The 13,306-nt window shown below is 44.4% G+C and overlaps 2 protein-coding genes across 2 annotated transcripts in view; one reads left to right on the top strand and one right to left on the bottom strand.

Annotated features, from left to right (window-relative positions):
• Positions 1–3,860: 3,860 nt before the first annotated feature.
• LOC108518857 (protein S100-A15A) overlaps positions 3,861–13,306 on the top strand; it is a 32,272-nt gene continuing 22,826 nt past the window's right edge. The window contains exon 1 of the mRNA XM_017857547.1: positions 3,861–3,932. The gene's annotated coding sequence lies outside the window, so the exon portion shown is untranslated. The remainder of the gene's footprint in view (positions 3,933–13,306) is intronic.
• LOC108518859 (protein S100-A7) lies at positions 7,302–10,111 on the bottom strand. Its single transcript, XM_017857550.1, has 3 exons — positions 10,065–10,111; positions 8,444–8,601; positions 7,302–7,528 (listed from the first exon to the last, which is right to left on the bottom strand). Exons 2-3 carry the CDS (start codon positions 8,582–8,584, stop codon positions 7,364–7,366), a joined length of 306 nt encoding a protein of 101 aa, XP_017713039.1. The 5' UTR covers positions 8,585–8,601; positions 10,065–10,111; the 3' UTR covers positions 7,302–7,363.

The following is a 13,306-nucleotide window of genomic DNA, read 5'->3' as shown; positions in this document are numbered from 1 at the left end:
TTATTTGAGACAGGGTCGGCTCTGTTGCTCAGGCTGGAGTGCAGCAGCAGGATCATGGCTCACTGCAGCCTCCACCTTCTTAGCTCAAGTAATCCTTCTGATTCAGCCTCTTATGTAACTGGGATTCCAGGCACGTGCTACCACGCCTGGTTAATTTTTTATTTTTTGTAAAGATGGAGGTCTCACTATGTTGCCCTGGTTAGTCTTGAGCTCCTGGGCTGAAGGGATCCTCCATCTTGGCCTCCCAAACTGCTGGGATTAGAGGTGTGAGCCACTGTGCAGGGCCAGGAATTATTATTTTTGATTTAACAAATATTTAATTAGGATTACCCACTTGATCCACCTGCCTCAGCCTCCCAAAGTGCTGGGATGACAAGCGTGAGCCTCCGCACTCACCCAAGACTTTTTAAATGTACAGCTTCACCCTCCATTTCCTCTTTTTCTCCTTTCATTTTGCTGTTGGTGTTGTAGAAACCAGATCATTTGTCCTGTAGAATTTCTGCAGTCTGGAGTTCCTGATTGTATCCGTGTGGTGTCAATTAACAGATTCCTCAGCCTCTCTCTTCCCTTTGTAACTTGGTAGATCTAGAGTCTTCAGCATATTCAGGTTTCAGGTTTTTTAAAGTAGATTGCTTCATATGTGGAGTTGTCTATCAAGAGTACATGTCTCGGTGTCTTTTTCTTATGTATCAGCTATGAATGGTCATTGCCAACACTAGGTAAGTCCAACTCTGCCTACACTTCTGTAGATAAACAAGTCTGGAGAAAAATGTGCTTACCTTGTTGACTGGTCACACTTCAAATTCATGACCACTAATCCAACTGCGCATTCAATACAAATAAGAGAGTATTTGCATATTTCAATTACCCCATCTACTCTCTTAGAATCAGAGGCCATACACTCTGCCTTCCCCCGACTACCATGAACTTTTTATGTTCCCAGCAGAGGTCCATCCATTCTCTTTCACTACATCCCATCCCCCTTGCTTTTTTCAAACACCCACTACAGAAATTCTCCCCTTTTTCTTATGCACCATCATTTTTTCTGTTTTCTGGTCTTTTCATTCTATACAAATACACTGTTATTTGTCTGACCTTAAATAATAATTTTGACTTCACTCTCTTCTGTGATCTTCTCTATTCTCTGCTTCCATTTACAGCATTTAAAAAATTTTGTGGATGTATAATATTTGTACGTACTTAAGGGGTTCATGTGTGACATTTTGTTATATACACAGAATGTATAATGATCAAGTCATGGTATTTAGGGCATCTATCACCTCAAGTATTTATCATTTTTATGTGGTGGGAACATTTGAATTCTTCTCTTCTAGATCTTTTGAAATACACAATACACTCTGGTTAACTATAGTTGCCCTATTCTGCCATAAAACATTAGATCGTCTTCCTTCTATATAGCTAGATGTTTCTACTCATTTAACCAATCTCCCTTCACCCCACCCATTCACCTTTCCCAGCCTCAGTAACCATCATTCTCCCTATACCTCCATGAGACAAACTTTTTTTTTTTTTTTAGCTCCCACAGATGAGGGAGAACATGTGATATTTGTCTTTCTGTGCCTGGCTTATCATCTCTGGGTTTGTTTACATGTTCTATTTTTGTCTTCTCTTATTTCCATTTCCTATTTTTATCTTCTCTCTTGGTGTACTTGTATTTTTTGAATGCTGAACATTAAGAATGAAAATTTTTTTTATTTCAGGCTATGGATGATTTTCTCTCCCTCCAGAGAATTTTCTTTAGCTTCTGGAAAGGAATTAGAGTAGCAGATCGTTTATATCCGATCTGGGTTTATTGATTCAAAACTGAATTTTAGGATGTATATTTCTGATCCATATACTTATTCCCAGGAGTAGCAATTGAGGGGTTCTAATTGAAATCCTGGAATGTTTAGAAGGGTACCTCTACCTTGGAAATCCTCTGAGCTTTGATTTTTATCTCCTAAAGGCTCTTACTAGCTATTTAGGTTTTTAACAAAGATTTTCTGATGGGCTGTACCTCTTGTCCTGCACAACTTGTGAAAAGATGCATGCCTAAAAGGGAGAAAATTAGAGTGATCAGCTCACCATTTGTTGCTTCTCTTTTATGTAAATTTTTGTCTTTTTTTTTTTTTGTATTTTTTAGTAGAGACGGGGTTTCACCGTGTTAGCCAGGATGGTCTCGATCTCCTGACCTTGTGATCCGCCCGCCTTGGCCTCCCAAAGTGCTGGGATTACAGGCTTGAGCCACCGTGCCTGGCCAATTTTTGTCTTTTCAAGTTCTGGCTGTGTTGGAAGTCCTGAACACTAATTTCAATCTCACCAGTCCTGAATGACTATTAAAATTGCAAATAATCTTCCTTGTCTCTTAGAAGTTACTTTCTGTTTGGTTTGTTAACTTCTTTGTTCAAACTACTTAAGAATTAATTTCTCAGGAAGAGAAGCAGCTTTAATGTTGAGTGCATTGATTGAGTCTTCTTTCTCTTGGATAACCAGAGCCTTCAAATCCTGGTTACTTTGGTAGCATTTTGATGCTTTGAGGCAGATAATTTTATGATTTTGTCCACATTTTCTATGTTTTATTGGGATAATTGGTCTGCTACAAATGTATTCCATAATCAGAAGCAGACATATTGGCAGTAATGCTGAGCTACAGGAACTCTTGGTACTGTTGGCAAGAAAACAATAGTCAAGCCAAAGCACATAGAATCTGTATCCCAGGTAGTCTACCTTTTGGAATATATATATATATTCCAAAAATATTCACACAGATACACAAGGAAATATATGTAATCATGTTCCTCATAGTATTGTTTGTGGTGGTAAGGAGTGGAGGCAATATGAGGGTAGGGAAGGTATTCATGGAGAAGTGGGTAGACAAATACTGTGGTAGCACATTACAGAGTAAATGCAACTCAGAGGTAATAATGCTAACTGTGCATAGAGCAATGTGGATATGAGTTGGAGTTCCACTGTAAAGTTATTTAAAGTTACATTGTTGGATTGTATGAAATAAAGGCTCTCATGCTCTTCTATGCAATTCCCAAAGAAGCTGATTGGTTCACATTAACTGCTTTAATTTAGATCAAAACATGGTTAAAGAATAATAAAAGATAAAAAATACTGAAATAGAAAAATAAACCAAGGAAACCAAAGGTCCTACTAGAAATTGAGTTTTAATATAAAATTGAAAATAATGGTAAATAAATGATGTTCCTAGTGAGAAGCAGTAATTCTTCAATCCAATAATATTGAGGCCAAAGAAAGGAGAACACTGAAACTTATCTGATGCTGGTCATAACTCTTATAAAATGCAAGTTACAAAAACAATAAGATATTATCTCACACTTAGTTAAATATATATATATACACACACACACACACACACACAATATATATATATATATATAATAGTATATAGTACTATATACACACACAAATATAACAATAGAAATCTATGATGCATCAACCCTTTCCTGGGCAAAGAAATACCCAAAAACCACCTCAGCAGATTTATAAGGGGACATGTGTGAATATGCTGTCATGGTGTGGTTATAGTGACAGGGTACTGGAAACAATCTGGTTGTTTATCAAACGCATGGTCTTTTATGATTTTCTGCTCCTTTCACATTGTTCCCTTTGCCTTCTTTTCTTCCTGGAAAGTTGAGATCACTCTTCAGGAGCCTACTCAAAAACCACCTGCATGTGGGGTAACATAAGAGATTCCTGTAGAGAAAGTTGAATAAATGTCAGTCAGAAGAAAGCAAAGAGAGACAGGAATGACGTCATAGTGAATTCAGCACCACGGACAGCTCACGACACGCCAGCCCAGGCAACAGAGTGAGACTGGAAAAATAAAGTTATTGGAATGTTTTGATATTAGAATTTCTTGGGACCGTTTGGATTTCCAGAATCTCTTTCGCATCAGCTGTCATGTGAGTGTGGGCATAGAGCTGTCAATTATTCCTTCTCTTTAGTACCAATATAATGTACAGTAACTATTAATTATTCCAAATCAAGTTAATTCTTGCTCTAGTATGTGTTAGAACAAATGTTGAATTCTGATCAATATGACACTAATACCTGTGCCCTTAGGCCTTGTTCTAAAATGTTCTCCTTCCAATATGGAATGACACATTGCCCACACCCTATTCCTTGAAACTGTTTTGAAGGAATATTGGGTGAAATCAAATCAATTTTCTATCTGGTGACTGGAGCTCTGGGCTGTGGTTGTGGAGACGGCCTGGCCCCCTCTCCTCTTTACATCTATTTGCTTCTGTTCTATAAGCCACCTTGGTGAGTTTGGAATGACAGTTCTCTTGACGACCTGCCATAGCAAATCAGCAATATCTCAGGATTTGGGGTCTTAACTAGGAACTGTATGCTGGACATGTGGTTCCTGCCCTGTGATCACCTCTTGGGATGAGAGGATGTATAAACAGAATATCCTAATAGATGTGATGAGTCCTGCATTGGCATAAGGATGGAGAGTGTGAAATAGTCTCAGGAACATTAGACAAGGCTCCCTTGAGAAGGTGATTTCTAATCCTAGACAAGAAGATGAAGAAGTATTTGTCCACACACTCCATCCTAATTAGTATGTGCCATTACCGATTCACGGAATATTATCAGGTAAAATATGAACTGGAAAAATAAAGGGAGGGCATGCCAACATTAGGGGTAGCCAGTTGCCTTCTGGACTCTAGCGATGGACTTGAAAGTCCAGCAACCCCACCCTAGGGAGACCCTCTCTTCTTTTGGGAGATCAGGACGTGAGTCCTTAGGGAAGCTCTTCAGTCATTTGCATTATTCCTTTTGGCCTAGTTCCAGATTCTGGGGTCCAGATTCTGAGGTCCTCTCCTAAGCTGCACAACCTTCCTCCAGGACTGGAAGTTTTTAGATTTTGCACTGCTATTTACATGAGGTGGTATTGATCAGAATTTGCACAAATGTATTTTATAATAAAAAATGATATAGAGTACTCATTATGAGCTGGGATCCAATACTGCTATGTGCTGGGTAACCAGGAGATCTGAGGCAACAGTGTTTTCCGCCCATGATTCCAAGTCTGGATGGAAAGACATGAGGGGATCTGAGGTAATGTNTCCTCTCCTAAGCTGCACAGGCTGCCTCCCAAACTGGAAGTTTTTAGATTTTGCACTGCTCTTTACATGAAGTGGTATTGACCAGAATTTGCACAAAAGTATTTTATAATAAAAAATGATATAGAGTACTTATTATGAGCTGGGATCCAATACTGCTATGTGCTGGGTAACCAGGAGATCTGAGGCAACAGTGTTTTCCGCCCATGATTCCAAGTCTGGATGGAAAGACATGAGGGGAATCTGAGGTAATGCAGCCACTATGGTAGGAGTGGGGTGAGGGTGAGGGAGGCACAAATGAGGCAGATATCATTTCTTTGGGGTGAAGAGATGGTGGTTCACCCTCTAAATGTCTAAGAGACATTGACATTAAAGCTCAGTCTTGAAATGTAATGTGAATGAGACAGATGAAGTATTAAAAGACATTTCTGGCAGAGGCAGTAGTTTGAAAGATTGGTATTGAGGCATGAAATACTGAGATATACTGATGGGGGTGTGTTGCGCATACTTGGAATAACAGCAGCTGGGTGAACAGGAGGGATTCAGAGAGTGCTGGGCAGAGAGGTAGTCAGGCACCCACCCTTGGGACCCTGGCATGATGGTTCTGAGCAGTGACCAGGAGTCCTGGTGGAGGAGAAAGGAGGAAAATGGGGAAGATGGTTCTAGGATGGAGATATGCAGGGAAGTTGTGGCCCAAGGAAAGTGGGCAACAGAGCTAAGAGAGGAAAGAGAGCAATTCTGGGGTGGATGATGGGGGGCAGGCTGCATAGAGAAGGCAGCAGGGGGCTGGGAAGAGAAAATGAAAGCCCAGGGAGTGCAGGTCTCTGTGAGTTCCAAGAACAGGTGGAATAAGAATGAGAAAGGGAGAGAAGGAGAGAGAAGAAACCTAATGGTCAGACATTGGGATCTGGAGGTGAAAACTGCAGATCAGTCCTGAATGCGGATGAGGTGCAGAATATGTTCAGGAAGGAAGATTCCTGATGAGGAGAGGAGATGCTGGTCTGTGAACAGAGGTGTGAGTGTGGAGTGGAGCAGTCATTCACAAGAGCAAATAACGCATCCTACACACTTCTGCTGGTCAGATGGAAAGAGAATTTTTGAGATGGTTGCCTGATTCCTCCAAGAAGAATGTTTGCCTGACTGACAGGTTAGCAGCAGACTGACCAGGGTGGTAAGAGAGAAGGAGGAATACTAAGAGCAGCTGCACAGAACATGGCCTGGAAGTGGCACTGGGTGAACATTAACCCTGTGTTGTGGCCTGTATGGAGAGACCCGCCAGCACTCTGCTAGGACAGCACTGTGTCCTGCTTGTTTCTGCATCCTCAGCCCATAGCACAGTACCTGGCCTGGAGTAGACTACCAATAACAAGCTACTCATTACCCACCAGATAGAGGTGCTGCAATTTCTCATCACAATCAGCATGAGCTCTCTGTGTCAGTCCTTAGGGCATTTCCATGGTGCTGCCTTATTCTGGCCAGACTCCTTATTTGGACTCCTGGACTACTTTGAGCTCCTAAAAATCTGGAATATTCATTCATCACCAGAAACCTAGTCCTGGCATTTAGCAAACCATCATGGAGGACAGCTCAGCTTCAAGGTGACTCCCTCTCACTTCCACAGGGCCACCCACATAGGCACACGCACACAAGCACACAGCACAGGGAGAGGACACAGCCCCTGAAGCCCAGACCACAGGACAAGGAAGTCCATCCTCAGGGAACTACTGAGCCTCCCATTCATAGCCACAAGGGCCGTGAGCCTGATGCCATCCAGGAATCCCTATGTGAGTGGTTTCTGTTTCCCCAAGCCCTGGAGAACAGCTGGGGCGGGAGCGGGAGGGCAGGAGCACACTGAGAGATGCCAGCTCCTTCTCAGTGCAGTATCTAAATACATCCAAATGACCTGGTCCATGCCTTGACAAGGAGGGGCATTGCTGTGACCTGGCAGAGGCCTTCTACCAACTTCCACCTGTAACCAGCTGTGGTGGCTGCATTTAGGAAGTGGGGCAGAGGCAGACACCAGGACCTGTGTGAGAGGCAGCTCAGCTCTGCTGGAGGCCACAGGGAGAACATTGGTGGTGGGACATTACTCCTGGGTGACCCACTGTTTGGGGGTGGCGGGGATTCTCCAACAAAGTTAGCCTGGAATTGGCAGTTTTGACAATGTAGGTCACCAAAGAGAAGAAGGAAATAAGGCAAGTGTCTGGTGGGAGGAGACACTTTATTGTTCCTGGGGTCTCTGGAGGCCCCTGGGTGGGGCTGGATCACTGGCTTCCCCCGGAACATGGCTCCCCTCCGTGGCTCTGCTTGTGGTAGTCTGTGGCTATGTCTCCCAGCAAGGACAGAAACTCAGAAAAATCAATCTTCTTATCCTCATTCTTGTCCTTTCTCTCAAAGACATTGGTCAGGTAATGTATGCCCTTTTTGTCCTGTGAAGAGAAAAACATACAAACAAGAAAAATTCAATCACAAACAAGTTTTGGGCTGGGAGGGGAGAGGAGGAGGCAGAGACAGAAACAAATGCCTAGATCTGCACAGGCGTTGTGGCGGGGCTGGGAGTGCAGGGCGAGTGGGTGAAGTTGGGGTGAGGATGTGAATGTTATCCCTGGAGTTCTCTAGGGAGACTTTTTGTCTCAAACCTCAGGATGGGAGGCAGTTCCTGTCCCAAGGCGCTCTGTTTAGTGACCTTGGGGAGAGCAGTCCCCTGTCCCAGCCTCACTCTCACCTGTCCCCAGCCTTTAAGGGCACTGGCTACCTTAGCTCTACCCCAGGGCCCCCAAATTGGCCCTCATGCTTTGTTCTCTTCTTTCTCTGACCTCCTCTCCTTTCTTCTCTTTTTCCACCAAACTCATCTTCTGGGTTCCCTGCTTTTGGTCGTCTAGACCCTTTGGTACCTAGTAGCCCACAATTTTTTTCAGATTTGCTAATGAGTCTTGTTTATCGCGAAGAGGGCTATTGATTTCTACTAGCAATGGAACTTATAGTGCTTTCCCATTGATCTCAAGGATGTTAATGTGGGGCCTTTGGGAAGCAGGACCTGAGCATGTGAGTTTCAGTCTCACAGAGAGAGGGTCAGTGAGCACTGGGAGGGGACTGTGCACCGCCCTCAAGCTGTACACTTTGCTGACCATCTCATAACCTCATTTATATCTGTATAACTCTTTCCTATTTTCATACTTTTTTGCCTATCATCATTAGATTCCCATATGATCCAAGCAACAAATTTGCAAATGGGAAATGTTTTAATCAGAGGATGAGGGTGACTCATCCAAGGACACATAGTAAAATATATCCTCAGCCATGCCAGCATCCAACCAACATTGAGAAGCTAAACCCCGACTCACACAGGCACTGAGGAAGTTGGGGAAGTTCTCCTTCATCATCGTCAGCAGGCTTGGCTTGTCAATCTTGTCATCACGTCTGGTGTATTTGTGAAACATGTCGATCATGCCTATTATGGACGTCTCAGCTTGAGTGTTGCTCATCTTGGCTTTCAGAAAGGCTTCAGGAAATAAACACAATCAATTTTTTCCCTTCATTTAAGTTAGGTTCTCTATGTGGGGGTGTTGGAAGGAGGGCTGAGGTCAGAGGAAAAACAGCCCTAAGATGGAACAGAAGGAAGTCGATTTTTAAAAATGCGATGGGATAAGTTGCTCAAAAATGAGAGGGTAGGACCAAGTCTGAGACCTGGCCCACCCTGGCCAGGGCCAAGAGGAGGTGCAGGTGGATGGTGGAAGTCCAGCTGTGGGCAGAGCTTTGGAGAGGGAGAAGCAGAGAGAGTCGGGGGCCAGCAACACATGGAAGAACTGAGCTGGGACCCCTCCAGTCTCAGCCAGCACATGGCAGACCCCACTCCTAAAACAGCACCATATCTATCTCCTCCAGCTTCACAGCCGAGGTGAGAGTCACGGGGGCAGGACAATGGCCTCAGTGATCTGGTCTCCGACCCTCCTGGGCTGCTTCAGGAACCAGACACCGTGGGCCCCACCTTGACTCAAGTGCAAGCCCTGCATGACATGGTGCGTGCAGGCTCCAGGTGTACTTGTGAGCCTGGATATGAGTGTGAATGGGAAACAGCCCTGTCCCTTGGGAATGAGAAACGGGAATGGCCTTTGTTACATGGAACAGAAATAACTCCCTGGTTCTTAAGCTGCCGGATGGGGTGGGAGTGAGGTGGGGGTTGCTTCATGTCTGCACTTGGGAATTATCTGCACCCTCGGAATCACCAAGGCTTGACCCTGTTTAAATAAAAAGGTCTGACTTCCCAAAGCAAATCTTCCAGCCAGTGGTCAGTCTGGGCTGGCCTGCACCCCAAGCCTGAAAAATAGGACAGTGCAGCTCTCACTTCCCACACTTTCCAAAGAACCAGAAAAGCACCTTGGCTAACGCATGTGGGTGTCTTACAATAAACCCCCAATACCTCTCAATGCAGGAGAAAGCTCCGTGCCAGCAACTGACTAAGAGGAGCCACTCAAAGCTTTTTGAATCTGAGGCCAAGGCCAGAGGCCAAGCCCTGTGCCCCGAGATTGAGAATTTTTAGGTCCCAGGCCTGGGGGTTTGGAGAGCCTCCAAAGCATTCACAGGGGACCCTTATCCCTCCACCCTCTGTGGGGGTGGAGTTGGGGAGGGTTTCAGCAATGGGGATCCCAAAAGGAGGATGAATCCAGGGAGGAGGAAGACAGGAAGGAAAGAGAGGGTTCTTGCTCAGGTCCCACTAGGGACATTTCCACAGCAGTTGTCTCAAAAGACTGCAAAGCAGCAATGGACAGGTTTGGTCCAGCCACCTGGTTGTACAGATGTGGGCTCTCTGGCTTGAGTGAAGGTCACACAGCCCAGCTAATGGCAGAACTGGCCTAGACCCAGGCTCCTGAGTCTTCGTCCACAGCCCTTTCGCCTCCTTCAGGCAGCATGGCAGGCCGGGCACTGAGCACTTCTAGAAAATGCAAAGAGGCTGGTGAGACTTACTGGAGCTGGGAAGTGTCACAAGGAGAAGGATGAGTGAGATGTGTGTGTTTGGAAAAAGAGCAGTCCTTTATAAGGCTCAGCCTGGCTCTTCCCAGGGGCTGGCAGGCCTCGGGCCACCTCTGTCATCTGTTTCTGGGAGCCTTGCCCCACTTCAGGTGGGTGGGACACACCCAGGAGGCTGTGCTCAGGATTTCTGGCCAGGGTCCTAGGTCACCAGGTCCCACCCCACCCCAGAGACCTCACCTGGTGACTTCTCTGGCTCAACCTTGATTTGAGGGTAAGATAGCTGGTGCATGTGTAGTAGCAAGTCAGGAAATGGGAGAAAAGAGCACTGGGCCTCTGGACCCAAAGAGGATGGAGTTTCAGACTCCTGAAGGTAGCATGGTCTTGTTTATTCCCTCTCCCAGTCCTTCCACACATTTGTTGAGATAGCCTGTTCTACGATCCCACCGCTTACTGAGCATTCTAATGTCCAGACATCAAGATACCTGCTGCTCCTGCATCTCCTCAACCCTCATAGTCCTAAGAGGCAGGTGCTGCAATCTCTATTTTAGGAAAGGAGAAGTTGAGATGTTCCCAAGTTTACTCACTGTAACACTTACTGTGTTAGTAAACACAGCAAATCATCAAACGAACACAGAAAAGGCAGAATCACATCCTTACTTGTAGGTACTTGTAAGCACACAAGACCCCTGTGCTGTAGGTCTTGGGTCGCATCAGGGTCTGCCCTACGGGAACTCAAAGTCCAGTGAGGGAAGCAGGGTTCCTTCATTGCTAACCATTGGTCAGCCCCTCACGGGAGCCCTGGACTCAGGTGGGGGGACTGGGGTCAGGGCCCCACTATCTAGGTTGGGTGGCGGAGTGACGCCCCTGTGGAATGAGCCTGGAGGCAGGGAGTGGGAAAAGTTCTTTCCTGCCCCATGGCACTAACTTCCCAGAAAGTCTTCAGCGTTTTTCCTCCTCCTATGCAAAACAGCCTGTGTAGGAGTTGGGAGCTGTGCCCTTGGCTATAATGTGCCCTACCCTGCTGTGGAAAGGCTGACCCAGGTAGGGGCAAGAGGATTGTGAAGGCATGGGAGTCCCTGGGGCATGGTGAGGAAAGGGAGAAGATGAATCACTGAAATGCACTTTTTCTGCTATCCTCTTACAATGTTCCTTGTAGGCCATAAGAGGTCCTGGTTCATTTAGTGTCAGACCCTTAAGCACTCTGGGGCTCCATAGAGCTGATGTGATGTCTCCCTAGGTGGGACCTATTTTCTCCACCCATCATATTTCTTCAACTTCCTTCTCTGTCAGTTCTTATGTAACTGGGGGACCTGTTTCTCCCTCTCCCACTTCCCCATATGATGGCAATGTTACTTTTAGTGGCAAAAGATACACACACACACACGCACACGCACACACACACACACACACACACACAGAGAGAGAGAGAGAGAGAGAGAGAGAGAGAGAGAGAGAGAGAGAGAGAGAGGAATACTACTCAACCATGAAAAGAATTTTAATGATGCTTTTTGCAGCAACATGGATGGAACTAGAGGCTATTATCTTAAGTGAAATTACTCAGAAACAGAAAGTCAAATACTGTGCACCCTCACGTGTAAGTGGGAGCTACATCATGCATACAGATGGAGGTAGAGAGTAGAATCATAGACACTGGAGACTGCGAATTGCAGGAGGTCAGGCGGTGGGTGAAGGATGAGACATTTCTTGGTGGGTAAAATGCTTGCTATTTAGGATGGCTACGTTAAAAGCCCGGACTTCACCACTGTGCAGTATATTCATATACATTTGTATGCAGGTTTTTGTGTGGACATAAGTTTTCAATTCTTTTGGGTAAATCCCGAGGAGTGTGATTTCTGGATCCTATGGTAAGAGTATGTTTAGTTTTTTAAGAAAGCACCAAAAACTGTCTTTCAAAGTGGCTGTACTATTTTGTGTTCCTGCCATCAGTGAATGAGAGTTCCTGTTGCTCCACATCCTTCTTCAGCATTTGGTGTTGTCAGTGTTCCAGATTTTGGAACACTGACATAATTCTCATAAGCGTGTACTGGTATCTCATTGTTGTTTTAATTTGCATTTTCTTGAGGACTTATGATGTGGAGCATCTTCTGATACGCTTATCTTTCACCTGCTGTGTCTTCTTTGATGAGATGTCTGTTAAGGTCTTTGACCCATTTTTTAATTGATTGGCTTGTGTTCTTATCATTGAGTTTTTTTTTTCTTCTTATATATGTTGTGCTTCTTGTAAGCAGTATATAATTGAATTTTACTTTATTCTTTTGCTGCATAATTGCTTTCTGTGATAATGTATTATTTTTTCAATTTAATTTTAATATATTTACTGATATGTACCATGTTAAATTTGGTTTCATTTTTCCTATTTCTTTTTTTTTTTTTTTATTATACTTTAAGTTCTAGGGTACATGTGCACAACATGCAGGTTTGTTACATATGTATATTTGTGCCATGTTGGTGTGCTGCACCCATCAACTCATCAGCACCCATCAACTCGTCATTTACATCAGGTATAACTACCAAAGCCATCCCTCCCCCCTCCCCATAATAGGCCCCAGTGTGTGATGGTCCCCTTCCCGAATCCAAGTGATCTCATTGTTCAATTCCCAGCTATGAGTGAGAACACGCGGTGTTTGTTTTTCTGTTCTTGCGATAGTTTGCTGAGAATGATGTTTTCCAGCTGCATCCATGTCCCTACAAAGGACATGAACTCATCCTTTTTATGGCTGCATAGTATTCCATGGTGTATTTGTGCCACGTTTTCTTAATCCAGTGTCACTGATGGACATTTGGGTTGATTCCAAGTCTTTGCTATTGTGAATAGTGCCACAATAAACATACATGTGCATGTGTATTTATAGCAGTATGATTTATAACCCTTTGGGTATATACCCAGTAATGGGATGGCTGTGTCATATGGTATTTCTAGTTCTAGATCCTTGAGGAATCGCCACACTGTCTTGCACAATGGTTGAACTAGTTTACAGTCCCACCAACAGTGTAAAAGTGTTCCTATTTCTCCGCATCCTCTCCAGTACCTGTTTTTTCTTGACTTTTTAATGATTGCCATTCTAATTGGTGTGAGATGGTATCTCATTGTGGTTTTGATTTGCATTTCTCTGATGGCCAGTGATAATGAGCATTTTTTCCTATGTCTGTTGGCTGTATGCATGTCTTCTTTTGAGAAATGTCTGTTCATATCCTTTGCCCACTTTTTGATGGGG

The sequence above is a fragment of the Rhinopithecus bieti genome, unplaced genomic scaffold (assembly GCF_001698545.2).
Source record: "Rhinopithecus bieti isolate Rb0 unplaced genomic scaffold, ASM169854v2 scaffold_45389, whole genome shotgun sequence".
Lineage (NCBI taxonomy): Eukaryota > Metazoa > Chordata > Mammalia > Primates > Cercopithecidae > Rhinopithecus > Rhinopithecus bieti.
This window is presented reverse-complemented; position numbering and strand designations above follow the sequence as displayed.